Source organism: Barbatula barbatula, assembly GCF_947034865.1.
Source record: "Barbatula barbatula genome assembly, chromosome: 25".
Lineage (NCBI taxonomy): Eukaryota > Metazoa > Chordata > Actinopteri > Cypriniformes > Nemacheilidae > Barbatula > Barbatula barbatula.
Genome location: NC_136788.1, coordinates 9,807,815 through 9,835,617, shown reverse-complemented (window position 1 = coordinate 9,835,617; position 27,803 = coordinate 9,807,815). Strand labels below are relative to the sequence as shown.

General features: G+C 37.5%; 4 protein-coding genes across 4 annotated transcripts; 3 read left to right on the top strand and 1 right to left on the bottom strand.

Annotated features, from left to right (window-relative positions):
- Nucleotides 1–388: 388 nt before the first annotated feature.
- Nucleotides 389–8,725, bottom strand: pkmb (pyruvate kinase M1/2b). Its single transcript, XM_079449982.1, has 11 exons — nt 8,637–8,725; nt 7,824–7,997; nt 7,551–7,642; nt 5,675–5,806; nt 5,372–5,558; nt 5,006–5,276; nt 4,438–4,588; nt 4,211–4,363; nt 2,600–2,766; nt 1,761–1,942; nt 389–1,227 (listed from the first exon to the last, which is right to left on the bottom strand). Exons 2-11 carry the CDS (start codon nt 7,978–7,980, stop codon nt 1,121–1,123), a joined length of 1,599 nt encoding a protein of 532 aa, XP_079306108.1. The 5' UTR covers nt 7,981–7,997; nt 8,637–8,725; the 3' UTR covers nt 389–1,120.
- A 2,694-nt stretch (nt 8,726–11,419) lies between these two features.
- parp6b (poly (ADP-ribose) polymerase family, member 6b) lies at nt 11,420–19,425 on the top strand. Its single transcript, XM_079449844.1, has 23 exons — nt 11,420–11,698; nt 12,167–12,331; nt 12,597–12,674; nt 13,317–13,411; nt 13,942–14,002; nt 14,091–14,181; nt 14,538–14,604; nt 14,703–14,852; nt 14,966–15,104; nt 15,440–15,571; nt 15,734–15,829; nt 15,910–16,002; nt 16,090–16,215; nt 16,322–16,387; nt 16,470–16,537; nt 16,966–17,014; nt 17,097–17,209; nt 17,320–17,392; nt 17,519–17,588; nt 17,875–17,954; nt 18,124–18,187; nt 18,312–18,396; nt 18,515–19,425. The coding sequence occupies exons 2-23, from the start codon at nt 12,329–12,331 to the stop codon at nt 18,609–18,611; spliced, it is 1,896 nt and encodes a 631-aa protein (XP_079305970.1). The 5' UTR covers nt 11,420–11,698; nt 12,167–12,328; the 3' UTR covers nt 18,612–19,425.
- A 3,286-nt stretch (nt 19,426–22,711) lies between these two features.
- rpp25a (ribonuclease P/MRP subunit p25, a) lies at nt 22,712–23,845 on the top strand. The gene has a single exon (XM_079450780.1). The coding sequence runs from the start codon at nt 22,714–22,716 to the stop codon at nt 23,377–23,379; it is 666 nt and encodes a 221-aa protein (XP_079306906.1). The 5' UTR covers nt 22,712–22,713; the 3' UTR covers nt 23,380–23,845.
- Nucleotides 23,846–24,542: 697 nt separating this feature from the next.
- On the top strand, nt 24,543–27,340 carry cox5aa (cytochrome c oxidase subunit 5Aa). The gene is made up of 5 exons (XM_079449640.1): nt 24,543–24,744; nt 25,863–25,979; nt 26,469–26,590; nt 26,940–27,068; nt 27,182–27,340. Exons 1-4 carry the CDS (start codon nt 24,672–24,674, stop codon nt 27,051–27,053), a joined length of 426 nt encoding a protein of 141 aa, XP_079305766.1. The 5' UTR covers nt 24,543–24,671; the 3' UTR covers nt 27,054–27,068; nt 27,182–27,340.
- Nucleotides 27,341–27,803: the final 463 nt, after the last annotated feature.

Sequence of the window (27,803 nt, the reverse complement as noted above, 5' to 3'; positions counted from 1 at the left end):
ACAAAGGTTATCAGTTTTTCCAGCTATTCTACTCCATTTGCCGCCGCAATAGTAGTGTTTAGTTAAAACTGCTTATATAGCAGCTTGATGTCAGCGAGCCCTGCTGGCCTATCAATAGCTGGCCAAGCCTCACCCTATTTGCATACAAATTGTCCAACTGATCCCTGTCAGTCTCATACCAACAATCCAGTGGCTGTAGACGGCTACACGTGTGCGAGCACATCAACCCGAGAGCAAACTTTGACATCAACCCAATGCGCTCTGAAATACGTTTCGATTGACTCATTGACGGCCATTGTGAAAGTTTGTGAAGCTTAGATGAGCATTCCCGGCACGGCATGAATATTAATTTCGAGTCAGGGCTGCTGACTCATTCTGCATACGAGAGGAGATGAGAAGTTTTTATTAAGGTGAGGTCCTATGTGTTTTTTTCAGGACCCACTCGAATACATTTCTCGTTGTGTTTGCAGTGTTTCGCTGTGGTATTTAGCATGCACGACTAGGAAAATTAATTATTAAATAAAATGGATGAATTATGAATGCTTTTCTTCATGCCTTTTGTTTTTTAATATCGTCCAATGCAGAGGCTTTTACGGCAAGCGGCATACTGCCCCCTAGTGTTTACTGTTTAAAGTAGGGTATGTTAAATCACTTTTCTGCATTTAAGTGATATGTTTTAGAACAGGTAGGGGTATATGGAGACACTAATAGCAAATGTCTTCATGAAACAACCGAAGGAAACATTATGGGGTGATTTTTTTTATACACGTTGTCTGACCCAACAGACCTTTTTAAAACAATCCACTGCTTAATTGTTTTCAAAACAGAAACAAACACAAAAACGTACAGGGAAATCAACTTAATGTTATAATTATTCAGAATACAGAAATGTGTCTGTAAGAGGACCGATGAACAAGATTCTCAGGAGGGATGAAAAAGATTAAAGGAGCTCTGTGACGGAGTGTGACGCCAAAGGAGTTTGATGGAAATTCAAAATGCGACAACACCTTTGGAGATGTTGTCACAGGGCTATTTTGTGACTTAAAAATGTTTATTCAAGGATGAACATAAGATGTAAATACACTAGGGGATGGAAAGGCTATAGTCCGTTAGGTTGAGTTCAAGGCACCAGAACAATACGCATAGTGTTGGTGTAACCAGAGCCCGGACGCCAACCTGTGACCGCGATCAGAACATCACCGGACTTGAAGTACTTCCGGGCTTTGCCTGAAAAACAAAATAGTTCATAGTTTTTTCCCCTCATTTCAGAAGTCAAACAGCAGCAGATTTTAATGTCTGACACAAAAAATAAAGATTTTTGACCATTGCACTGTCTACTTGTAATTCCCTTAATGACTTCCAAAGGACTAGCCTTTCAAATCTACTACTATGCAAAAATGGTTAAAAGCTATGGCAGTTTAAAAAACAGGTAAAGTATGAGCCCTTTAATACATCCTGCCACAACTTCCTGTTTTAGCAGGAAATGCTTAAATGGAAGAAAAATTGAGTTAATCAAGCTGTTTTTTAAGTCCCAACTGTTTACACTCTGGATGGAAATAGCCACACAGTTCTTCTTAACTCACAGTCACCATATGACACGATCAATAAACGCAAAGTAATTTTCCATTACTGCAGCCAGAATCGCTATCGTTAGCTTTAACCTATTAACTGGCCCAGTAAATGACTAAAAGCTCAAATCACTTTTATCTGTTAGTGTCGCACAAGGTAAAAGGACTAGATTTCTCTAGACGTCTCCTTACCCAACTCTAGAGTGAAGCAAACACGTTGATCCACATCCTCAGCCCAGACATCATGGGCGGGCTTGTTGTAGAGGATGGGGATGACGCCCCGATACAGGTGCAGCTGTCGGGCTGTCTGTCCCTCACGGGTCACGGCCATGATGGGTGCACGTGGCCTGTACCTGGACAGCAATTGGGCAGACCTGTGGAGAGAGAGGACAGTCGACAGTTAATACAGATTCTTTAATATATTACAAAAGGAGTTGTGGACTCCCATAAATCCCATAAATAATTATGATTGTGTTGTGTTTCAATAGGTTTTAAGATTATATATTATATTTATTCTATGAGTTTACTCAAATATTTAAAGTATATAACTTAGATATTAAAATATATGATTATATAATTCGTATCTCCTCGGTACGTGTAAGCCTGACCTACAAGCGTACATTAGCTCCTGTGGTCATGCACTTTTGCCTTTCTGCAACCTACCCTTGAACAACTAAAGGAGTAGTTTAAATTAAGCATACAAAATGTCAAGGTTCAGGCACGCAAAGGCCAAGAGCGTCACTGTCGCACAACCACATGCATTTCGATCAGCCACAGGGCAGAAAGGATAATGTGAGCACGTTAGAAAGACATGCCAGCTTACTAACTCCATACAAGTACTATGAAAATAAAGCTAAAAGGCATACAAAGTATTACATGGTAGCTAATACAATCTATTCATAACTCTTCAAGTTCATGTGAGCGAGACTGAGTTAAGGTCACTGTATCTAATATTAGAGTCGAGTGTGGGGTTTGTGTCCTCTGTAAACCTCTCAGGTGATTATGGGTATAGATGTGTGAACATATATTACCTGCCAGTCTTGGTGAGCACAAGGATGGCGCTGGCACAGCACTTGAAAGAGGCCTCCACAGCGCCAATGGACACGGATTCGGTCGGGTCGCGGGTCAGGTGGGTTGTGCGGCGGAGTTCCTCAAACACTTGTCTGTGGAACATTGCGGCTTCGGCTTCACGGGCGATCTGACCGGCCACAACATCGAAGAAACAACCGAGTGAGAACATAGATAGCTATATCTACAAAATCAAACACATTGTTTTAAAACTGTAATAAAAATTAAGGTTATTGCATTAATAAATATTTTTTACTTTTCCTAAATACATATTCAAATATTACTGGTGTATTGCTTAAAAGTGAATATGAGCTTGTTTTATTTGCAGTATTTGAGGTGTGAAAAAATAAATAGCATATTTTCTGTTATTTTGACCTGTTTCTCCAGTATTCAATCAATATTGATTTTTTTTATTTGGGAGAAATATTGTTAGTAGTTAATAGAAATGAAACAAACATTATAATTTTACATAAACACATACCTATAAATAGTAAATTCAGAAAAACTCAAAATAATTTTGAAATGATGTCTTATTGTGTTTCCACAGCTGTAGACACCTTTTGGTAGACACCAAAACCATGGTAATACTTTGAAATGTCAAAACATTTTATATATATACGGTCCATATGTGAGACGTGGTATTACCATCTCATACGACATTTTACCAAGGTACCACCAGTACTTTTTGTATCTATATTCAATTTACCAGGAAAAAATAAATTGCTGATAAGACGCTGATATATTTTATAAGGAACCTTTGATAGCGTGCGAGGTCATGAGTGCAGAAGATTGAACGGTGTATCACGTTGGACAACAGGATGCTCAAAAGCATGCTAGAAATCAGAAAGCACACCAGCTGATGGGCAAAAGAAGCAGCACAAAATCGGCGTGAGTCCACAAAAACAGGCAAACAGAATGATTAACTGTAGATGCAGTCAATAAATGCAGTGATAAAAGCACAACAACATTATTGTTCAGCTATTAATAGATATAATAGATCTACAAAATGATTGGTCGCTTTACATGTCAATCAGACATTCATTGGGCAGTTCTTGTCCTGCAATCCCAGTAAGCACATTCCAAGCAAACTATTCTGAACTTTAAAGGGATGCTTCGTCCAAAAATGAAGAATCTGTCATCATTTAGTCACTCTCAGGTTGTTTCAAACGTGTATAAATGTCTTTGTTCCAATGAACTGAGAGAAAGATATTTGTGTGATATTTGTATGTTAGCTATTTTCAGTTCTGGGACATCATCCACTACCATAGTAGGAAAACAAATTGTATTTTATTGTTCTGTTGAACACAAAATAAGATATTTTTAAGAATTTAGAAAAACAAACAGTCCTCGCACCTTTGACTACCATTCAATTCTTCCTACTACGGTAGTCAATGATGTCCCGGAACTGAAAATGACTAACCTTCTTCCAAATATCGTTCTTTGTATACAGGTATGAAATAAAATGAGCATGAGTAAATGATGACAGAATTATTTTGGATGAACTATCCCTTTAATGCTACCAGTCACGTTAGTTTCAGTAAACAGCACAACCAGAAGGGGGCGCTCATTCGTACCAGGTGTTGCATGTGCACAGCCTCCAGAGGATAGTCTCCCTTGGCCGTCTCTCCACTCAGCATGATGCAGTCCGCACCATCAAGCACAGCATTGGCCACATCACTGCTCTCCGCACGGGTTGGACGGGGCTTCTTGGTCATGCTTTCCAGCATCTGTACGTCAAAAACCCCATTATTGAGCCTATCTGCACTGAGCTATCTGCATACATTATGGTATCTGCCCTGACCTGTGTAGCGCAGATGATGGGCTTGCCGATTCTGTTGCAACGGCTAATCATCATTTTCTGTGCCAGGAACACCTTCTCAGTAGGGATCTCAATACCAAGATCTCCACGAGCGACCATGATGCCATCGCTAGCCTCCAGGATCTCATCAAATCTGGAAAACAAAGTAAACAAAGCAAGACACTTACTAATCTCGAATAAAACATTGTATAACACAATTTGTCTCGCAGTCTTAATAAGATTTGATAAGATACATTGATTGAATTTTTATCCAAATATGTAACTAAAGACATATTAAAGACGTTGTATTCATGTCGCATAATTGGATACTTGAAGTGTAAATTGATGCTCACATCAAGGACGAATTTAAAGAGTTTCTTTAAATGATTTAATTTTGTATATATAAAATGTACCTAGTTATTTTGCAATGTAACCAAAAGGAGCCTTTAAAGCTAATATTGTACAAATACGCCTCCCCGACATCACTTTTGGCCACTAATATTACAACTATATAGCTGACTATAGTGTTATAATGGTGAAAACAAACTCGTTCCACACTACATTTACTCACTTTCGCACACCCTCGTGGTTCTCCAGCTTGCTGATGATGAGAATGTTCTTGCCTTTTTCCCCGAGCACCTGCCTGACAGCGTGCACGTCAGCAGCTTTGCGGATGAAGGAGGCAAACACCATGTCTACGTTCTGCTCCACACCAAACTGAAGGTCCTTAATGTCCTTCTCAGACACAGCGGGCAGGTCCACTTTAGCCCCGGGCAGGTTCACTCCCTTCTTGCTGCCCAACATGCCTCCGTTTTCAATCTCGCAGTTCAAGAAATCAGAACCTGGAAGATCATCGTGTTGATTGAATGGAGTTCACAAACCGACACCTGGACGTATCACTTCAATTAAGTTTGAAAAAAAAGGGTCTCAAACTCACCAATTTCTTTAACTTTAAGTGATATAAGGCCATCGTCTATGTAAACATGGCTGCCCTCCTTCACCACATTGGTGATGTTTTTGTAGTCCAGCCACAGTGTCTTCTCATCGCAGTTGTCCATGAACTTGTCATCGAGAGTGACCTTGATCATATCACCTTTGACAAGCTTTACCTCCTCAGTGCCACTCTGAAGTTCGAGAAATAACATCATGGTAAACCGAGATATTTTAATATGTAAAGTCAGAAAAGTTGAGGGGAAACTTTTAAGCATAAGATACTGAAAATGGATCAATAAATACTCACGCCCTTAATAAGTCCTGTTCTGATCTCTGGTCCTTTGGTATCAAGGGCAATGGCCACAGGTCGGTATTCAATGGTACCAGGTCCAAAACTCTCTGTGGCTTCACGTACGTTCTTGATGGTTTTAGCGTGGTACTGTATAAGAAAATTACATAATGTCAGCAACAACTGTCAAATTACAGATAAAACATACTTATTTTAGATATTAAATGATAATTCACCTAAAAAGAATCCTTTCACAATTTATTCAATCTCATGTCATGACAAATCTGTATGACATTTTTGCTTTTGCAGAACACAAATGAAGATATTTTGAAAAATGTCATTAACCAGACAACATTGGACCCCCATGACTTCCATTGCACGGACACAAAACCGCAGAAACATTTCTCAAAATAATTTACATTGTGTTTTACAGAATTGCCTTTCATGAAAACACAAACTGATTTCTTTAGGAATTCAAATCTTCTTTTTTATGTACAACCAGAAGCTGTGTAATGTTGTGGCATTCATTCAAAGTAAAGGGTGCATCTTTTCTTTTTTTACTTTACTTTACGTTTGGAGTAGTCGAATGTGGCATACGTGTTTACGACTAACACTGTGTGCACCGGACTGGGCGAGGAGCAACATGAAACGATACATGGCTTGTTTTAAATATATTGTCGCAAATGTTTTATTTATAATGGGTTCTAATGTGTTCTATTGTCTTTTGTCCGGCACGGTGCAACAATTATTTTCTTATTTGGTAGATATTTCCTTTGTAGACAAAATAAAACTCATGTAAAGTGTGAAACAGTGACACTGAACTACTGTTTCAGTCAAAGGTTTGGACAAACCTAACTTAAAGTGGTGCATTACGTAAATAAATAAAATCTATTTGTGTCAACTTCATCAGACCAGACAAAAAACTGTTTGCTCTATAAATATAACAAACACATCTTTCTGTTCTTTGTTTTGCTTGTACACTAATGTAAAATGTATGCGTGCACTCAGAACTCTAAATATCATCGCTTTGCAACAACACTAAACACTTTGTAGCAAAACAACGAGATAAACTCAGTCACACTGTTGTGTCGAAGTCTACTGTTTAACCTCTAATATGCTGTAGTGTTGTGTGTCCAATCACAGACGGAGAGATATTTATAGAAACATGGAGAAACAGGTTATATTTCCAATGACCCACAAAAACACGCTATGCCAAACTCCACTTTACACACAGAAATCTTTACTGAAGAAATACGTAAAAACATTGTCTGACTTCACGTAATGCATTATATTGCAATTTACTGTACATAGTAACTAGAGTACTTTATTATACAATTTAAAAGTTTTAAGAAATGTTTACCTTTAATAATAAAAGCACAGCTGGAAGACAAGCTCACTTGCAAGTGAACCTGGAGTAGGATATATTTATCACTTCATAAAGATCACTGTGCTATTTAGCTAAAATGAACCGGGAGGAACTTTGTTACAAGCTAACATGTGATTTTGACCTTTTGAAGCCTACATTCTGAAATATGTAGCCTACTCTATCACTTGATGATGGCGAGTAATGGGGCCTTGCAAAAAAGGTAAAAAGCCATGACTTTTAAAGAGGAAAGGTCAGCTAATGCTTTGGCCTGAACTGGAAATGACTACCGCAGAGCAAAGCCAACATATCGAGCAAATAGAACCGTGTGGTTAACAAGATCAGCTTACAGCTTCTGACATTTCGAGAGGCACTAGGCAAATGCCACAATAATGGATGATCTGCTATGGTGAACAGGGAGCTTTCCAGTTAAATCTTCTGTTTCAACATAGTTTAGAGCTAAAACTAGTGATGTTTTTAAAAAACTAATGTGCTAGCAAAACCCTATCTGGAATGTATAAGATAGCTTACCTCATGAGATCCGTGGGAGAAGTTCATACGTGCAATATTCATGCCCGTCTTGATCATTTCCTTCAATGTCTCCACAGATCCAGAGGCAGGTCCTGCATTAGGGTTAAACAAAACATTGAATGCATTTTTAGGAAACATTCAACAGAAATATTATGCAGAACATTGTTATCACAAATATTATCAAAATATATAAATTAATGATTAAATAAATTTCATGACGAAATATATATGGCCACAACATCTAAAAGGTTTTCTGAGGGGTGATCTACCGACCGATTGTGCAGACGATGCCCGTGTTGCGGGTCGCTGAAGGGACAGAGTCGATGTCCAGCAGGCACAAGTGCTCCAAGAGGGTCTCTGCCATAGCAGCAGGCATCTGCTGTGTCTGGAAGAAGGCAGCGCCCGCATCCGTAACTTTCGTCTGAGACATGGCTGGACCTGTGTCTGCTAGAGATGTTCAGATAGAAGGAAAAATAGAACAGCTCAAACAGAACAGACAAACAAGTACATGACATAATATCCAAGAACAAACAATAAAGATAAACAGATAAACTTGTTTTTATTACAATCACGTATATTTATATTAAATTTTATGTATATATAAATATATGGTATATATTGTGTGTGTGTGTATAAATTTTTTCATATAAATTTTTAAGATTGATATTTTTATTAAATTCTGTACTATAATTCCATATATGCATATATACATCAAAACATGAAATTAATTTAAAAAAGATGTTACTGTATTTCATTAGTATAATTTAGTCATGCTCTTGAACTTAAAGTACATTGTGCCACTGACTTTTAAAATGTAATTGTAAACAGGTGTTAAATTACCACATCAAAGCAACATGTTTCGTTTATACATTACTTATTGAAAAAATAAAACGTTATTTCGCTTTCTGTATTAAGTGTATTTATTAGAATCAATTATTAGCGAAAAATATAGGTACTACACCAAAAAGTATCCTAAATAATAAACGTGGCTTTCATTTCTATACAAGATATGTTATCTACTGAAACTGAGAATGTTGTTTAAATAAAGGCTTGTTTAAACGATCGGTCGTGTTGAGTTTAACTCACCTTAACGCGATGAACGCTTGAAAGAACTTCTGACTCGTTCACCGCCACTGTCTGAACTTAACCAGTCTAAACTAACCGGCACTACTTCCCACATCGTCTCCATCAGCCAGTAAAATAGACCCACTCCAATCAATTGACTGCATATCATTACAAAGAGAGCAACAATTACAATTAAAAGTCTTATTAATAATAACATTGTGAAATATTTCATTTGAAGTCATATTGTTGTTTTTATTTCCAACAATCAGAAACTGCCTGTAAATTGATTTCAAGTGTTCTAATAAAGCTAGTGTGGGGTCAAATAGTGACTAGGCTGTAAAAGTGATTACTGGCCTTCTCACTTTACAAAAATTAAAAACATGCTATAAACATTAACCAGCATGTATTCACTGTATCTCTTTCATATTTTTACTTTGTATATTTTAAACATTTTTTGTGATCCTGGTGTATTCTGAACTGTTACTCAAAATGAAAAGAGTACAGTAAATCCCCCCCCCCCCCACACACACACACACACAGCCCAATGTCATTTTATAAATACCAGCCATAACTGGCATCTTAACTTCTAATAATAGCTCAAGGCCTACAGTTAAAACTTTGATGGCCGTGATAGAATCTCTCGCTTGTTTGATTTGCTGCCCATGTTGTTTGCATTCTGCACACATATACAGATGAGGAAAGATGAGGATGAGGAATCTACACCGTTTTATTCTCATAGTTCATCTATCATTAGTTTTCCACAGCTTCTGGGCTTACTCTTCTTCCAAATTCAGCTCTGCAATTTACTCCTACAGAAAGCTGAAACTATAAGCACAGGAAGATGCAAGTAATACAGTCAAATGTTACTTAAACTATCAAGTGTTGTTTCTATGTATTAAGGCTGTATGCAATTTCCATGCAAGTTCTTTATATGCCTGAACAACAACAGGAAATAATTACAACAGATAAGAGGAATACAGGAAATCTATCTTCATAAAAATGAATATAATAGGAAAATAAAATGGCACCTGTATCTTAAATTTAGAAATATATTAATTTTGTCCACTGGGACAGCATGTTAATATACATTACAGGACATGCCACAAGGCAATACCTGTCAAAATAAATAAGGTAAAATGAGTCAGTATATTGCACTACGAAAAATTATTCAAATTCATGTTTTGGATACTATTTGCTTTATTTGAGTGCAATCTGTAATAAAAAATATATAATCATAATGTGTATTATCAAGGTATGTGGTAAAATATCTTATTGCCAGCTGTTTTCTTCCTAGACTCAAAATGAAAATAAAATTGATCAACAAAAATGTTCACCACTTTTTATCAACAAATTTGATACATTTCTCATGTTTCTTGGAGTCTTACAACCACTTACTCCCTCTAGAGGGCAATATATAAAACTGGCTAACTCCACTGGAACTTATTTTAGAAATTATCCTGTCTCTATACCCACAGGTTATATTTGTACATTCTGGACACAAAGCACATCCTTCTATTTTCAGTTTCATCTGCAGCTATTGTATTTTCACTGATTAAAATTAATTTGAAAAATCATGTAATTGGAGACACAGATTCATGACAAATACTTAAAATCCATATAAGCAAATACACAGTTACATTAATCACTGACAGTCTGTGCTGTACAGTTTCGACCTGTACCTACATAGTCAATTGGCTAATGTAACCACTGCAGTGATTCCTTGTTTCTCTGGGGGCCGCAAGAGGGATCCAGGGGGGCCACAAATGTTGTTGCATTTTATATATAGAGTTATTATATTATTAATATAGAAATTTCTATTTTATTCTATTCAGTGTTTGCCAAGGTTGGATGGACCAATTTAAATATGTCTTTAGTACTTTTCTGGACCTTGGCCTAAACTAACACCATGATGTCTATGAGGAGGCCTGATAATCTCATTTGTCACCTAAATATCTTCATTTGTGCTCCGAAGACAGCGGAAGTTCTCTAAACATGTTAAACGTTATATGGGTAAGTAATAAATGTTTTTTGGGTGAACTTCCCCTTTAAGACAAGGATGTAGAGTCTGAAATCTTACCTATATCTAAATTAGAGTCAATGTTAGAGTCAAAGTACCATTAAAAATCAATAGAATAGAATAGAATAGAATAGAATAGAATAGAATAGAATAGAATAGAATGGAATAGAATAGAATAGAATAGAATAGAATAGAATAGAATAGAATAGAATAGAATAGAATAGAATAGAATAGAATAGGCACAAATTATCAGAACATAACACAAAAGAATAGAATTGTTCACAAAATAACAAAATAGCATGCAAGCAGCACAACATAAGCTCAACACAGAATTTTTCTTTAAATATAATAGAAAATAGAAAAAATTCACATATATTTATTACATAGTTTATGTATATTAATATAACATATTACAAAACAATAGAACTGATCACAGTTGAATACAATACCCTTAGAAGACAACCACAATATAATAAATGTAAATTCAAGGAAAACAAATAAATGTAATGTAATGGGATAGAATATAATAGAAAAGAATAGATTAGAATAGAATAGAGCTCAAAACAATAGACATTTGCTACACCAATGACACACACACACACACAAACAGACACGCAGCCAGACAGTTATACTACAACATATCAGACAGTAAATGATGATACTATAAGGTCAGAGACAGGCAGGAGGTGGTATCTGATCTATGTTCCATGATCTACCAGGCATGTCTTTTCTGCTCAACCCCTCCTCCCCTCTCGCTACAGAATACACTGGCTGTCAGCTGCCGGTCTCATGACCCGGACGATACGCACTGAGCATGCCCAAGCTGTCTTTGTTGTCAGGGAGAAAGCAGACACGGGTAGAGAAGAATAAAAGCAACCCGTCAGAGGCACACTTGAAGCCAGACGAGAAATAGTGCCGGCTAGACAATAGTTTTTTTATTGATTGTACTTATATTGAAAGAATTTATGACGTGCTTGATGTGTTTCCTGGTGTGGAGATTTTGTGATGTTTTGTTAAGGTGTTGACAGGCAGACGTTGATCATAGCACCAGGCTTGTCTTCAGGAGGTAAGAATGCAATTTTCTTTAAGAGAGCTAGGCTAAATTAGATATAAACATCAAATGGCCATTTAAATGAATGGAATGCATTAATATGGTCATGTGATGTTTCATTCATGTCTTTGTTCTGTTTTTCATGCACAAGAGCATATGCATCAGTACAACCAACAGGTGTATGGTATAATTACAATGACAATTTTATTAATAAAGAATAAAAATAAATGGACTCATATAGTTCCCAATTTGAATTTAAAGCATTACATTGCACCTAAATGCATTACTATGCGTTATATTGATCTATTATTTACTAAATAAAATGCATCCTTGCATACATGATTTGTACATTTTATGTATTTATATATTCTTTTGTAAAAAAAAACATCAGCATGTGCCACACATCTACAGAATGAACGGCAACAGGAACAAACTCTAAGTAGACGATTAATGAAATGCCTCTCTTGCATTGTGTTGTCACAGGTTGCCATGGCGATGCCTTTGATGGACCTCGGAAAATGAGTGCTGCCTTTCTATTGGTTATCCTTAACATGTTTTGACTCACAAAAAACAATCCTGCTATTTTAGCTGGGATGGATGAATGTGGCTGGGGGAACTCACTAAAACAGTGAATCTATCAACAGCATGGTATATGTTTTCAATATGTCAATCCTTGTTTCTCCAAGACTAACAAATTAAATAAATTACGCAAATAAGATGTCTTGACGGACAGTATTTTCAGAACAAGCTGATGATCTGAGACATCGAGGCTGACCTACTAGTAGATTACAGACTGACCGACTGACCGATAAGAACAGCTCAGTGTCTATGAATGGGGGATGGGTGTAATGAATGTAATGAACATGCATTGCAGGGGAAATTAGCCGATGGTTTATGATAACTTGTGTTTCAGAGCATCAGTGAGCAATTCTGGAGCGATGAAGACTCAGATGGGAACAACGACGGCGAGGACTTCTTCTATGGAGTGCAGGTTAGCATGACTGGTATGATGCTAGCAACATTAGAGTCTAATTGCTTTTTAGAATGGATAGTTATCAAATCTGTGTATTTACAGGCCCAATGTGTAATTTCTTTTGGAGGATCTATAGACAGAAATGCTATATAATATACATATGGGCTAACTATGGTCCCCTTACAGGGAATTCGTAATGTTATTTTTACAGTAACCCTAGACGGACGACTACTCTACAGAGCATGTTTCGTAAATATGTTATCTCCTTCGGCAAAGAGGCGAAAACATGAGGACATCTTAGCCATGTGTCAGCCACCGTAGTGCTTTAAAAGGGAAGGGGGAGCGGTGGAGTGAGCCGTTGGTTACAATTCGCAAACTGACCGCTAGATGCCGCAAATTTTCACAGAGTGGACCTTTACGATTTGTGTAATTCTAGATCGACATGGCAATGTCTGTAATAGGATAATAATAAATGAATGTAGTTAAGAACCGAGGTTTTATTGAAGCGCATTGTGGGGTTTTTAATTGGATTATTACAAGACTCCTATATAAGGAGAGACAGATGGCTCTGGTTTTTCAGACTGCCATAACCCCACTTCAGATCTCAGGTCCAGGTGTCTTTTGTGATTCTTTAATATGAGCAAAAAATCTTTTTTGCAGGGTCATTATGGCACTGACCTGACTCGACACCCTCAGCTTGATATAGATGTTGGTGCGGTGAAAGACATCTATTCTGAAAGTGGCGTTTCTGTAAGGTACCTCATTACCCCAAGTTCATTTATGACACAATGAAATGCTATAGCAGGAATAAAATGAAATATTTTGAGCTTGTGTTTGAGGTCAGTGTTCATGTTATTATTGTTTATTATGAAACAGAGAGCCCTCATTTAAAGCACAGCTTTTACCTCTTTACCACTATTATTTGTATCACGGCACGTTATGTTACTGTCTATGGCAGATGATACATATTTTAAGAACAATGCCATTTAATGATTTTACTTTACTTAAAATAACTAGAGATTCACTGATATATTTGCCAATAATCTGTATTGGTCGATAAAAGCAATGTTTCACACTATCAGTCGATAGTTTCAAAACAGCCTATGATCTGGGCCGATAATTTAGTGTCTGTCCATCTTTAAAAATATACTTTAATGACACTTATGTATTTAATATTTTTGACTTCAATATTGTCTTACATATAACCGTTTCATGAAAGCTTAATATTTCTATTTTGTCATGGGTATTAGGAATAACTAAGTGACCAACTTATTACATTTTTCAGGGAGTATGACACCATTGATGATGTTGATGTCAACCTTCACATTAATGTCACCTTCTTGGATGTAAGTTAATAGTGTGGATCAGTATATACCTGTACAAGTATATACAAACAAACAAAAATTCTAATCTATTTGTGTTTGAATTTTGCAGGAGGAGGTGGCGTCCGCATGGAAGGTCAACAGAACTGAACCGATCATTTTGCGCCTTCGTTTCTCACTGTCTCAGTATTTGGATGGTCCGGGTGAGCAATAGATATAAATGGCGTAAATTAAAGGGATGGTTCAGGAAGACAAAAATATATTTCGTTAAATGTCTCAGTGGTTTTTCTGTCCGTACAATTAATGTCAATGGGGGCAAATGTTGTTTGGTTACCAACAATACTTCAAAATATCTTCTGAAGAAGAAAGAAAGTCATACAGGTTTAAAATGACAAGAGTGTGAATACATGAAAATGATAAAGTGAAGAATTTTCCTTTTTAGCCAAACTATTCCTTTAAGCTAGAGGTGGCTGTGTATGCATAAATAAATATGTTATTGTCAATTAAATGTGACTTTATAGATGCCGATACAACAGTTAATAAGGTCAATCTCTTTCAGAACCTACAGTGGAAGTATTCCAACCAAGTTGTAAAGATGGCTTCAGTCTTGGGCTTCAGCTTAAAAGGTACAGTATGACGTCTTTCTGTCCTATTCTGTTTTATTATAAAACTCTACATCTGCATCAAGCAAGAGATGACACCAGCCATTGATATTTTTTCGCAGAATACTCACCGTGTTTATATCCAACCAGTGGAAACATCTTAGTAATGAGTTCTTGAATATACAACAGAGGAAGAGACACAGCTGGTTCAAAGCCGGAGGAACCATCAAGAAGTTCAGAGCTGGACTCAGCATCTTCTCACCGAACACCAAGTAAGCTTACAAGGGGATATCTGACTACGAAGATCATCTAGTAACCCTTGTTTACTTTGTTTATGATAAAAAATAAACATGTATATGAATATGTCTTCACCTTTGTTCCATAGGTGTTCCAGTGTTCCTCTGATCCAGGGCCCTGTGGTGAAGGTGAAGTCAGCAGGCCAGGAGTTACGAGTGACCCGTCTGATGAGTCGCTCAATGTCCTGCTCCAAAGGAGACCCGAACACTTCCGGCCCGATTGGGCAGGTGTGTCCAAACAAACATAAACAGAACAAATGACCAAAGATATTGGCATATATGAAGACTGTATTTCCAAAATGAGATAACTTCATAAATCGTGTTTTTATTGTGCATTCCAATGAATATCAATCAAACTGCAGTTTGTTTTGTCTGTAAAAAGATATAGCTAACTAGCACAATAAAACATGATAACATAATAAAAAACATGATTTTTGAAAACATTTGGAAAATTGAGTTATTTCATTTTGGTAACAGACTCTTCATATATACAGTATACTGTATATATATCCAAACTCTTCTTATATACAGAATCTACTAAACACTTTATATATGTGTTGCAGAGTGTGGCTGTCCCAGGCTCAAGATCCACAGTGCAAATCACCACCAGACAGCTCATCCAGCTTTTCTTCTCCTCACAAGCTCTGATCCACTGCAAGAGCATCCCAACCCTAGAATACGGCTTCCTAGTCCAGGTAAACCTCACAGTGTCTCCTTTAAGCAACAGTTCACCTGTATGCAAATCCCGTCATCATTTGCAAATATACTTTGCAGATAAATGTATACTATGAGTATATAATGTCCCTTTTTGAGTCTCCTATCTCTCAATTTCCCTCTGTTCATCTTTTGCTCTGTAGGTGATGAAATACTCTGAACAGAGAATCCCCACTCTGAATGATTATTGTGTGGTCTGCGATGAGCAGCACGTCTTTCAGAATGGCTCTATGCTAAAGGTAAAACCTTGCCAAACCCAATAAAACTGCATTTGTCACATGGCTAATACAGTACAGACGATCTGTTTCTGTGTGTTTAGCCTGCTGTTTGCACAAGAGAGCTGTGCGTGTTCTCCTTCAACACGATGGGCGTGATGTCAGGAGCTGCAGAGGATGTAGCAACGGGAGCTGAGGTAACACACACACACACTTGAACAAAAATGTCCTCTGTATGGCATTACTCATCCATAAGTGACCACAAAATATATCTTTTGGTTCAGGTGGTGGACCTGCTGGTGGCTATGTGTCGAGCTGCCCTGGAATCTGCCCGTAAATGCATCATATTTGACCCTTACCCTTCTGTCGTTGACCCTCACGACCCCAAATCTCTGGCCTTCAACCCAAAGGTAGCTTCTTTATAATGTTTTCCTTCTACTTGAGCAGGGTTTCGGGCTGAAAGACCGCGTGACGTGTCTCCCATTGTCACGTCTTTTCTGTTTCGTTTTCATAAAGAAAAGAAGTTATGAGCGACTACAGAAGGCGCTGGACAGCATCACATCGATTCGAGAAATAACACAAGTGAGTGACTCGAAAAAAGAGTTAATATTATACAGACTGCCCACAGCTAATAAAATGAGGGGAATGATTCACATTTTTACAGGGCCCTTATGTCGAGATAAAGAAGCATATGGACAAAATGGATCCTCTAGCACATCCTCTGCTACAGTGGTGAGTGAAATAAATCAATTATGATTGAATTAAAGAAAAAATGGGGAGAGTTTAGTGACATCTAGTGGCATGGTTGCGAATTGCAACCAATGGCTCACTCCACTCCTCCCTTTCGCTTCAGTATTAACAAAACTCCCTTTCGCTTCAGTATTAACAAAACGTAGAGAAATTTGTCCGTTTAGGGCTACTGTAGAAACTACATGGCAAATTCCATGCAAGGGGACCCGTGGTGTATGACGATTAAAAAAGCTCATTCTAGGGTAATAGAAACATATCGCTTCATTTTGTAAGGTCTTTATACACCTCTGAAGACATAGTTATATGTATAATATTAGATTTGAGTCAATAGATCCTCCAAACAATTACACACACCACCTTTAAAGGAAAAGAAAAATGTATTCTGTTTATTTCCATCTGTATCTTTGCAGGGTTATATCCAGCAACCGGTCTCACATTGTCAAGCTCCCCTCTACCAGGGTAATTTCATCTCATTATGAAGCACAACTTAATGTCATAATTTTTCCTTTTGCTTATTCACGTTTTTCTTCCATCCTAACAGCAACTGAAGTTCATGCACACCTCGCATCAATTCCTGCTCCTCAGCAGTCCTCCGGCCAAGGAGGCCAGATTCCGCACTGCTAGAAAACTTCACGGCAGCACGTTTGCTTTTCAGTGAGTCGCATTCACACCCATTTTAAAATGTCACTGTATTTCGCATACATAACTGTAAGGGCTTGTAAGATGTATCTCTTGCATATTTATAATTAATGTTTCTGTTCCAGTGGTTCTCATATTGAAAACTGGCACTCCATTCTACGAAATGGACTTGTAAATGCCTCCTACACAAAACTGCAGGTACTTCTACATTGTACAATGGCTCCTTGTGTACTTAATGAAAACAGCAGGGCGTATCTATGTATACTGTTTACTTGCTTAGCATAGTGTCATATAAGTCATTCATCCTGTTCTCTATCACACAAGCTGCATGGGGCAGCCTATGGGAAGGGCATCTACCTCAGCCCCATCTCCAGCATCTCATTTGGATACTCAGGTCAGAGACTTAGGTATCATCTAAAAACAACAACAAAAACATTACCATGGTACTATACTAAACTAAATACCAACCTATGCACCCACTGTGTCTTTGGATATGTAGCATGTTAATACTAAGAGTACTTTACCTAATACTAAGAAATAAAAAATAGTTTTTAATGATATAGTCTTTGTGCTCACGATCCATTGTAGCATTAGATGGTCCAGCTGAGTTTAATCTACAGTATCATACTTTATAATATTGTTTACTATGAAGATTTTAATCATGCTGTTTTTCTGGACAGGAATGGGAAAGGGACATCACCACATGCCTACTAAAGAGGAATTAGTACAGCACTACAACCGGGTCAACACTGTCTTACAGGTAACACTATCTGCCGGTGTTGGAGTGATATAAACATAATATAGATTATTAGAGACAATCTCAGACAACTTTAACCGAAAACGTTAGCTAAGGGAATTACAATATAGTTCTGTATAGTTCTCTTATAGGTTTTCTTATACGTGCCTTTATTGAATATGTATTTTTGCAGTGCCGGCCTGTACAATCAAGATTTCTTCAGAGTCGTAATCTAAACTGTGTCGCTTTGTGTGAAGGTATCAATCAAAAATGTATAATAGTATAAATTATACCATGCAAATTAGTTAAAGTCGCTTTTACTTTGATTTGTGCCTAGATTCTAGTTCAGTACTAAACTTCTTTATGCATTATTTTCATCAGTTATAACATCTAAAGATCTCCAGAAACATGGAAATATTTGGGTTTGCCCAATTTCTGATCAGGTCTGTACGCGGTTCTTTTTCGTGTAAGTGTCTTAACGCCAAAGCTTTAACACACATCCATCCATCCCATATTTAAAAGACATAATTTTACTCACAATGTGCAATTATTATTCTTATTATCTGTTTGTCTGTCTTCTGAAGGTATGAGGATGGTCAGGTAGGAGATGCTAATATCAACACACAGGACGTTCGGATACATAAGGAGATATTGCGTGTGATTGGGGGACAATCGACTTGACTGCTTCACCACTGTGATGCTCTGAAACACTTGAGGACCATATGAACTGAACATGCGAAGGTTTACCTCAAACTAGTTTGTCTTTACAAGAAAATAACCCTTTTGTAACATTTTGATATGCATTTTAATAAGTTATTTATAATTTAGTCTCTATTTATGTCATGTTTGCTGCTTTACTTTTGCTGTGTCATGAACAGTGCTTTCTTAGCCTTCATTTATGAAGGTAGAAAGTCTAAAAGTATAGTTCTTTCAATGCCCACCTGGGGGCTCTATTCCCAAACAAAACATTGAAACGAAATAGGAATGAGAAGGGAATGGTATACAGTGACTGAAAGCAGTTATCTGTTGTGGATCGGACCCTTGTAACATGAAATGTTAAATAGAGGGCATAGTGCTCTCGTGCACTCTAAGAGCGTTTACAGTGTTTACAGACTCTGAAAAAAATGAAGACAATACAGACACAGATGGCTGCTTATTTGTTATTCTGTCTTTAAATATGTGTGATATAAATCTAAAGATGATATGTAACGAAAATATGTTGTGTTTTGAAGGGGGCTTGCCGTTTTAATAAAGCTCACATTTCTATGTTAGCACATTTTCCAATAGATTTACAGCATGTGACTTACTGTATGTGTCTATTAATATGGGGAATGACTGTGTGTGTGTTTTGGTATCAGGTGTGCCCACAATAAAAATAATAATAGGGTAAGCTTTTTTTATACATAAGCATTGCTTTTTAGAGGTACATTAAGGGGTAAAGGTAAGGCGCTATAAAATATAAATGGCTCAGAATAAATCAATGGTGAATGATATTAAAAACATGCTTATGTGTCTGTTAGTAGCATATTGTTATCTGTCATGACTCCTAAAAAAGGTTTATGCAGCGTGTTGCATTGTGACTTAATCCCAGAGGACATTTTGACTTCTCGGTTAGTTTACGGGTTTGTTCTCCTCTGGAGCAGAAACATAATAATTTATAACAGTGCACTTCATCCACATGTGTCCCACATCTAAGGCCTACTGAAACCCCCTCACTTCTCTCACTGACATGTGTTTGTAACATTGTTCCTTTCCTTTTTTGGAATTCCTATTTTGTTTGTTAACGTTGCAGTGTGTCAACTTTTGACTTTGAAGCAACAGTTACTGTATATTATAGCCCTGCTGAGATTGCGCGACTAAATCCAAACTTTTTCTACTGTTTTAAATTACACGCTTTTTTCTGTTAGTCATGTTGTACCTTGATATATTACACTGTATCCTTCACTGAGTGTGGTTATTATCTTTCTTGGAAGCATTTGAATGCTTTGACCCTGACAAACGTTTTTCAAGTGCAGATCACGGCTGAACTCGCTTCAATAGAACGCGCCTCTGGTGATTCTGACACCATCAGCAAAATGTGTTCAAAGACCACTTGGACTCCGCCGTGAGGGAGAACTGTTCCGAAACAGAAGTGAGGCATGAAGGAGCGCTCTTCCAATTTTTCATCAGCAAGAAAATTACCCGGGCGGTTTTCAAGCTTGCATATTTCTCGCAACAGTGACAAAGAAACTTGCTGTTATGGTATGTTTTTGAAATGCACTTGACTGCCACACAAACACAATTTAAATTCTTGTCCTCTCTTTGAGTTGCTGTGCTTTGTAAGAGAGATTGCATCCTTTACCAAAGTTCTAGCATAAGCTGCACTCGGTTGGCTCGCACCATTAAACAAACTCAATTCTGACTTCATTTCCCTGTGGGTGTTGCAATCTGCAGTGCCTCTTTGAGACCTAATTTCCCTTTAATTAAATTAGCAAGACTTCCAAAGAAATCCGACGGAGAGGCCCTGCGGCTGGATTTCTGTTGTCGGGCAGATAACGGCTGTGAGTGTGTGTCGTCTATGGAGATTGATAAAGTAATTGAAACAGTAATTGTCAAAGTGTTCGCTTTTATCTGTTCTGGGAGCTTTCTAAAATAAGACAGTCTGGCTGGAAATGTACTTAAAGGACCAATTTCACCAGCATATAACAGCATATATACGGGATATTTAAAGCTAAAGTGTCATTTTTCCACGATAAAGATATACTGTTAGTAAGCCATTAGTATAAACACTGTGGTTTTAGCAAAACATTGGTCCCAAAAAAAAGCATATGCTGGTTAGGTATGTTTAGAGCAGGGTACCTGGTTTGTGCTGGTTTAAGCTGGTCCTGAGCTGGTTTACAACCAGCTTAAACCAGCTCAGGGCCAGCTTAAACCAGCACATGACCATCTTAAACCAACACAAACCAGCTAACATGCTTCAAAAACAAACAAACCAGCATATGCTGTTTTTTCAACATGCAGTTCACCCAAAAAAAATAAACATTTATTTACCCTTGTGTCATTCAAAACCTATATATGATCAATTCTACTGAAAAACAGAAAAGAAGATATTCTGAAAAATGTCTCAATGGATTTGTGTCCATAGAATGGAAAGGCCAATGTGGTTTGGTTACCACATTCATCAAAATATCTTCTTTTGTGGTCTGCAGAAGAAAGTCAAACAGTTTTGAAATAACATGGAAGAGTAAATGATGGTTGAATTTAAATTTTTGGGTGACCCCCAGAGGCCCAACACAGCATCGCTGGCTCACCAAATGGCATAGTTTAGGGCAGGAATATCTGTTTGCCCTTTCATTCAAAGAAAAAGGAAATTTAGCAGCAACTCCTTTTGATTACTCTAGCAATAACACACTTCATCTTGAAAAAAACTCATCTATGCCAACTCATTTATATCCTTCCGAATGTATTTTAATGATGCGTCTAATTGCTTTCATGTTTCACATCATGGGACAAACAGCTTGCTGTGCTTGTCAACAGTCTCTAGAATGTTGAATGCTACCCTTCGGGATACAGACTGTGTATTTTGTCAAGCAGAACTGTGTGGCCCTCTTCTCTGATTGAAATCATAGCCTCGGGGCTCTAACAGATCGAGAGCGCACAACAGCCACAATGGTAGAACGGAACACACTGCACCTTCGGCCATTAATGTTAATGGTGAATACTTTGTGACTTATATTTTATGTGCATACAGCATGATTTTATATGAAAATATGATTTCTCAATATAATAACCCCATTTAAGTAAACTTTGCTCATTTAGATAATTGTTTACGCCATTAGCCCGTCATGCTTGGAAGAGTCTGTTTTTAAACTCTCAGCTTTCATCAGTCACGCATGTTTATCAGTCACAGACACACACTGAGTGACAGGACCCCATTACCACTGAACATTTAAAGGGGAACTCGGTACAGCATTTGCCAGGATGTCATTATCATATAGAGCGCTTAGTCGATGAAAAACTGTGACTGTTCCTTTAAGAGGTCTCTCCCTACACTCGCTCGCGCTGAATGTCCCTCACAACCACACTGCCTCTTCAGTACATTTTGGAGTGTGACATTCACCACTTCAGATTAAATTTAGGGGCTTGAGAAATGACCATAGAGGAACAAACTATTCGACACAAAATCTTTTATGATCCAGGAGAAGAGTACAGAAATATATCAACCAAACAGGTAAATATAACACGGGTGTAGGTTTTCTATACATTTAATTGAATATAACTTTTAAGTCCTGTTGCATGCTTTAATTTTTGCTTTTCTTCCGTATTCTTACGTGTGATTCTACTTCATTTTAAACAATCTGGTAAACTACATGTTGGAACTCTTCTATACACTTTAAAAGTTTGTATAACGCATTCTTGCATACATTTTGCTTTTTGGTTTTAAAAGGAGCGTTTCTGAATTTATCATCATGCTTTGTGTGGTTACAGCTTTCGTCTTACAGAGACTGAAATATGCTTCAAAGGCGGCGAGTCTGAAAAACAGCTGATCCTCAGCACTTTTTCCTTTGATGAATTTGCACGCTTTAGAGAACAGATTTTTCCCTTTCATTAAGTATTTGACATCTTATCGTTCTGTTCAGAGCGGTGGGCATAAGTACATAATTGGAGGGCTTTAATCCCTTGAGTGAAGTCTAAAGCCCTACAGAATTCCATGAAACATTTTTGAACGATAACACATTTTTCACAGTCCAGCTAAAAAGAAACCAGTATGTTTGTGCCGAGCAGAGAGCTTCATCATGATAACATGCAGTCTAAATGTACGACATCCGTCTCTCATGTCCAGCACCCTGAACTGAATGTCACAATCCCTCCTGGATCTACCAACAAACCAAAACAAAATGGATTTAGGAAGATATGTTCCACTGGAGAACCAAGCCCATGTCCAATCCCAGGACTGGGATCCGGTGTGCTGGAAATGAGAGTGAAGGAGGGGAGCAAGATCCGAAACCTTTTGGGTTTTGCCTTGTCTCGGTTGCAAGCCGACGGACATGAATCTGCAACGTCCCAGGTTCTGTTTAGCGGAATGGGACGTGCCATGACCAAAACCATCACATGTGCAGAGATAATGAAACGCAAAGTGCAGGGTTTACACCAGGTGTCAAAGCTTCAATATAAGACGGTAACTGAATTGTGGGAGAGCCTTGAGAGCGGCCAGTCAGTTCAGATGACCATACACAGAACTGTTCCTTCTATTTGCATTCTTCTATCCAAAGAACCACTAAACCCGCTCGAGCCAGGCTACCAGCCTCCAGTGGAGAAAGTCTCTCTGTCAAAAGAGGAAAACAAGGGTGATAGATTGCAAGAGTCTGGAAACCCAGAGAAAAGACCTTATAGTCCTTGTTCTCATGTGGTTCTGCCCAGTATAAAGAGAGCTGCTCTGGGACAGGACAGTTTCCCAACTAAGAAATAAGTGGAAAATTATAATTATTTAATTATTATAAAAAGAGAGGTCTCTTAACATGTATATTTTGTTAATAAATATGAATAAGGTGTCATGTTGTTGTATGCTAAACTGTAATATATGTCAGATTGGCCACATTAGAATGCTAAACATTTATGTGATAATCGCATGTTCAGTTGTATATTTGCTAATTGTCAATTTTTTTATTGTATCTACAATATGAGTCGAATGGTTTGCTGTCTCTTTACGCTTACTTTTTTGTTTCAGCATAAATACAATGCTGCCTCCTGCTGGTCAGAGCAATAAGTTTGGAAGCAACATACTGTAACTATGTTGTATTGCATTTGTTTATAGATGAATTCATGTTAGAAAGTAAATGTGAGCTTTTTATTTTTGTATTTGTGTAATAGGTATTAAAAGGCATATTTTATGCTAGAAACTAAACGATATCACAATAAAAATTCAAATGACTCCATTTATTAAAAACAAGCGACTTCCATTCATTTAATTTGCACCAATCTTGTGTTAAATAATAGCCTACATTACAGATATAAAACATTTTTCTAAGAATCAATAATTAATTGTATACAAGTGAATAATAAAGTATACATTATAATTACTATTATTTGGCCATAACAAGGTAATTAACTGAAACGAATATACCTACTAACATTTCTGTTATTTTAAATAAAACATGGGTCTAGATAAAAAAAACTATAACTAAAAAAAATGAGAACTGTTACCTCAGCAACAAACTAAGATTATTTTAAATTTAGGCACTAAAATTAAAAACAGAAAATAAATAAACCCCCCCAAAAAGTACTCATACAGCAATATAAAAAATAAACAAATAAGTAATAATCTTTTGTAATAAAATTTACATACAAATATAATAATCTGATTTCAAAACATTTTATGAAAAAAATGAAGATGTTCTAGGAAATTATTTGGGAACTTGTTAAGAAGGAACATTCTTATGGGCTTCCTATCATTTATCTTAAGATCACAGTTTCGTGAATCCGGCCCCTGCGGTATTTTGAGTACTAGCCTGCTATCTGTGTTGCATATAGTGTAGATATGTCACTCCACATTTATTCTTTCGTCCTTTATGCGCTTACTATAATCCTCTTTATCAAGCTCCCTAATCGCACGACCAAATAAACGCTTCCATTGCCAAAACAGCATCCACGCCACGCATGCGCAGTCACACTGCGGCGGTCGCATGTTAGCACAACGGCTAGCTATCTTAACTAGCCCGATCAGAGCGAGCTCCAGTGTAGTTTCTCAATCTGAGCCGCACCATGTTCAGAGCCGCCCTTCGACTCTCAGTCTCCGGTGCTCGGGGTTTAGCAAGGTCACGGCATCAGTATACAGGTAAATACACACTTTGCCACACGAATTATAAAACTGTTCATAGAAAAATTAACGGCGCGAGCACTGAAAACAGAAGCACCTTGACGCTGAATTTAGCTTAGCAGACCGGTGCCGGTGTTAACACCGGATGTGTGCTTCAATGAGAGGTTATGCGTTTAGGTTACGCTATAATAATTACACTCTTGGTTATTGGCTTTATATTCGCAGTTTTGTCAATACGTGCGTCGTATCTGTCATTTAGTAAGCCGTGTAGCTGTGGTTTTGAAAGTGTCCTTGTAATGACCCACTAGAGTGAGGCTTCGGCCCTGACGCGTTGGGTTAACGTCACGCTCATAGCGAAACGCAATCCAGATTTGCACATTCTGACATATGATAAATTGCACAATAGATAAATAATGATGTTTTTATGTACGTTTGTGAAACGGACTACTTTTGTGCTCTCTAGCAGAGTGATCATATGGAGAGGTGTGTGCCTACGTGCGCCGTAAGGTACCGTCTATGAAGTGCGCTATTAAATTCACCTTGCACCGTCGGTATCGCTATTGCTCACGTCATCTGAGATGATCGTTTCCACGATCCGACGACCGTATATTGATCTTTTGCATACAGAGACCTCAAATCAAACGCGTTATCAAATCTGGCGGATAATATGGAAAAGATGACTTGTACCAATAGTGTTCATACAGCTTCGTTTGTGCAATTGTTTGGATATATCAGTTCAACTTTGGCTGACCTTCCTTGGCAGATAGTTGGGAGTTAGATCAACTCAAAACGTCAATTAAACCGTGCACCATTTCAATGTAGGTCAAACAAGAGCATTGGCCAATATCCAGCTGGAACAAGTCCTGTGTGTAAAATCTCACTTCTCGATTAAGTGGTTTTACCCTTGACTTTTTCATCGATCAAATGGCTGCTGCCTTGTTAGGGCAGTGTTCTTATACATGTCTAGTGTCAGGAGGAATACTTTATGTAGAAACAACTTTTAATGTCCCCTCAAGACAAAAACACACCTGATATCCTTTGACTGCATTGTATGATGTTTTGCATATCTTGTCATTTATCCTTGATCATTTCTGTCGCTCGGAATCATGACTGTATCTGGTCTTTCTCTTTTTCAGCCTCGGTAGCTGTTCGCTCTTATTCTCATGGCAAACAGGAGACAGATGAAGAGTTTGATGCCCGATGGGTCACTTACTTCAATAAACCAGATATTGACGCTTGGGAGCTGAGGAAAGGTGGGCTGCTGAGCCTGTAAAGCGGGAGTTTTGATTAGCAAAAATATATTCTGTTTGAAAAAAGTCAGTAATAGACTATAATGATTATTCTTTCTGAAAGGCTTTGTCTGATGTTGTTTGGTGTCCATGCATTGTGTTTGCTCCAAAAGTGGCCAGGACCTATATCTTTAAAACCCTTTATGGATGTATAGTATTTATTAGTTACTTTTAATACACTATATTACTAAGACAAAAATATCTAAAATCTTAAAAAGATATGAGCTAGCATTTTTATGAGACCGGTCGAGCCAGTTTACTTTGATATGTCAGTTTCACTCAAAAACCAGTAAACTTCCTGTTTATGTTCCTGATCTGAAAACGTTAAAATACGGAAGTACATTATGTTTTGCTTTTACATCAAGGAAGAATATCGAAATACTTACATGGTCTGGTGCGTTTGGAGTAGACTAAATATCTAATAATAATATCGCCTCTGTTGTTGTACTGCAGGAATGAACACTTTGATCGGTTATGACTTGGTACCTGAACCAAAGATCCTGGACGCAGCTCTGAGAGCCTGTCGGAGGTTAGACGATTTGGCCAGTGCCATCCGCATCCTTGAGGCAGTCAAGGTTAGTTTAAGACTGTAAAGTTCACAACAATGACAAAGTGAGAGTCTCACTATTACATGTGAAATTTTGAAATATCGCCTGCTGTCAAACTCAAAATCAAGCCATAGACTTGTTCATAGATGATGTATTGCACACAAGCTATGATGTCAACAACGCCTGCCAGTATGAAAACTGAAATTTATAAAAACTCAACATTTGTGCACGTTGCATTGCTCGCAGTAACAAAACACGCTCGTAAAGAAGCTCGTAAAACCATCCCCCATTCCAGTATGTGAAAACATGCATTAAACATACACATCTTTTGCAGTCTTCACCTCTCACCCACATTCCCGTTTTATTCACTCTGCAGGACAAAGCTGGTCCACATAAAGAGATCTACCCCTACGTTATCCAAGAGCTCCGGCCAACCCTCAATGAGCTCGGTATCGCTACACCTGAGGAACTTGGCATTGACAAAGTATAAGTGTCTGCTGCTGTGGTGGGTTCTAGCATGCAATCGGAATATTCTCTTAACGCTATGCAAATATTGGATCCATAGTGTAAAACGTCAAATACATTATTTTAGTTTAACGTCATATTTTTGTCTTACAGGGTCTTCCAAGGGACTGCTGCTCTTGTCTGGACTGAGTAGACCGCTGTACTTGAAGTCTTTGCCTTGTGTCACAGTGTTTGTGTTATATTTAATTGGCCTTTATTATGTTCTTTTGCTTGTAAAATATTGATGGACCTAATAAAGGGAAATATATCTTTACTGAATTGTGTGGTGTCCTTAGATGATGTCTCAAGCATTTGTTGTGTTGTATTACAGTTATTATTGTAGTTGTAAACTATCTTTAGATATTACAGAAGTGTCAAATCATTAGAAGTTAAAAAAATGTTTTGCTTAAGTTGACAGTAAACATAGCACAATATATCCAGTAGAGGGCGTAGTAACAATGTTTTTTAATGTGCATACATTTTTCACTCCACAATAAAAAAATTGATAGTCATATTTAATTCTCACCAAAATAGGAATCTAACTTTTTACATCTAACTTTTATTAATTTCTATTTTTCTAAATAAACACTTTATATGGGTTTATTTTGAAGCATAATTGTGAAATCAAAATAGTCTAATATTAGATGCACGTATGGCCGCGTGTGTGTACATTATGTCCTATCAGTTTAGTGCTATAAATATTTTACTTAGCTGGTGGTAAAGGAGAAACATTAGA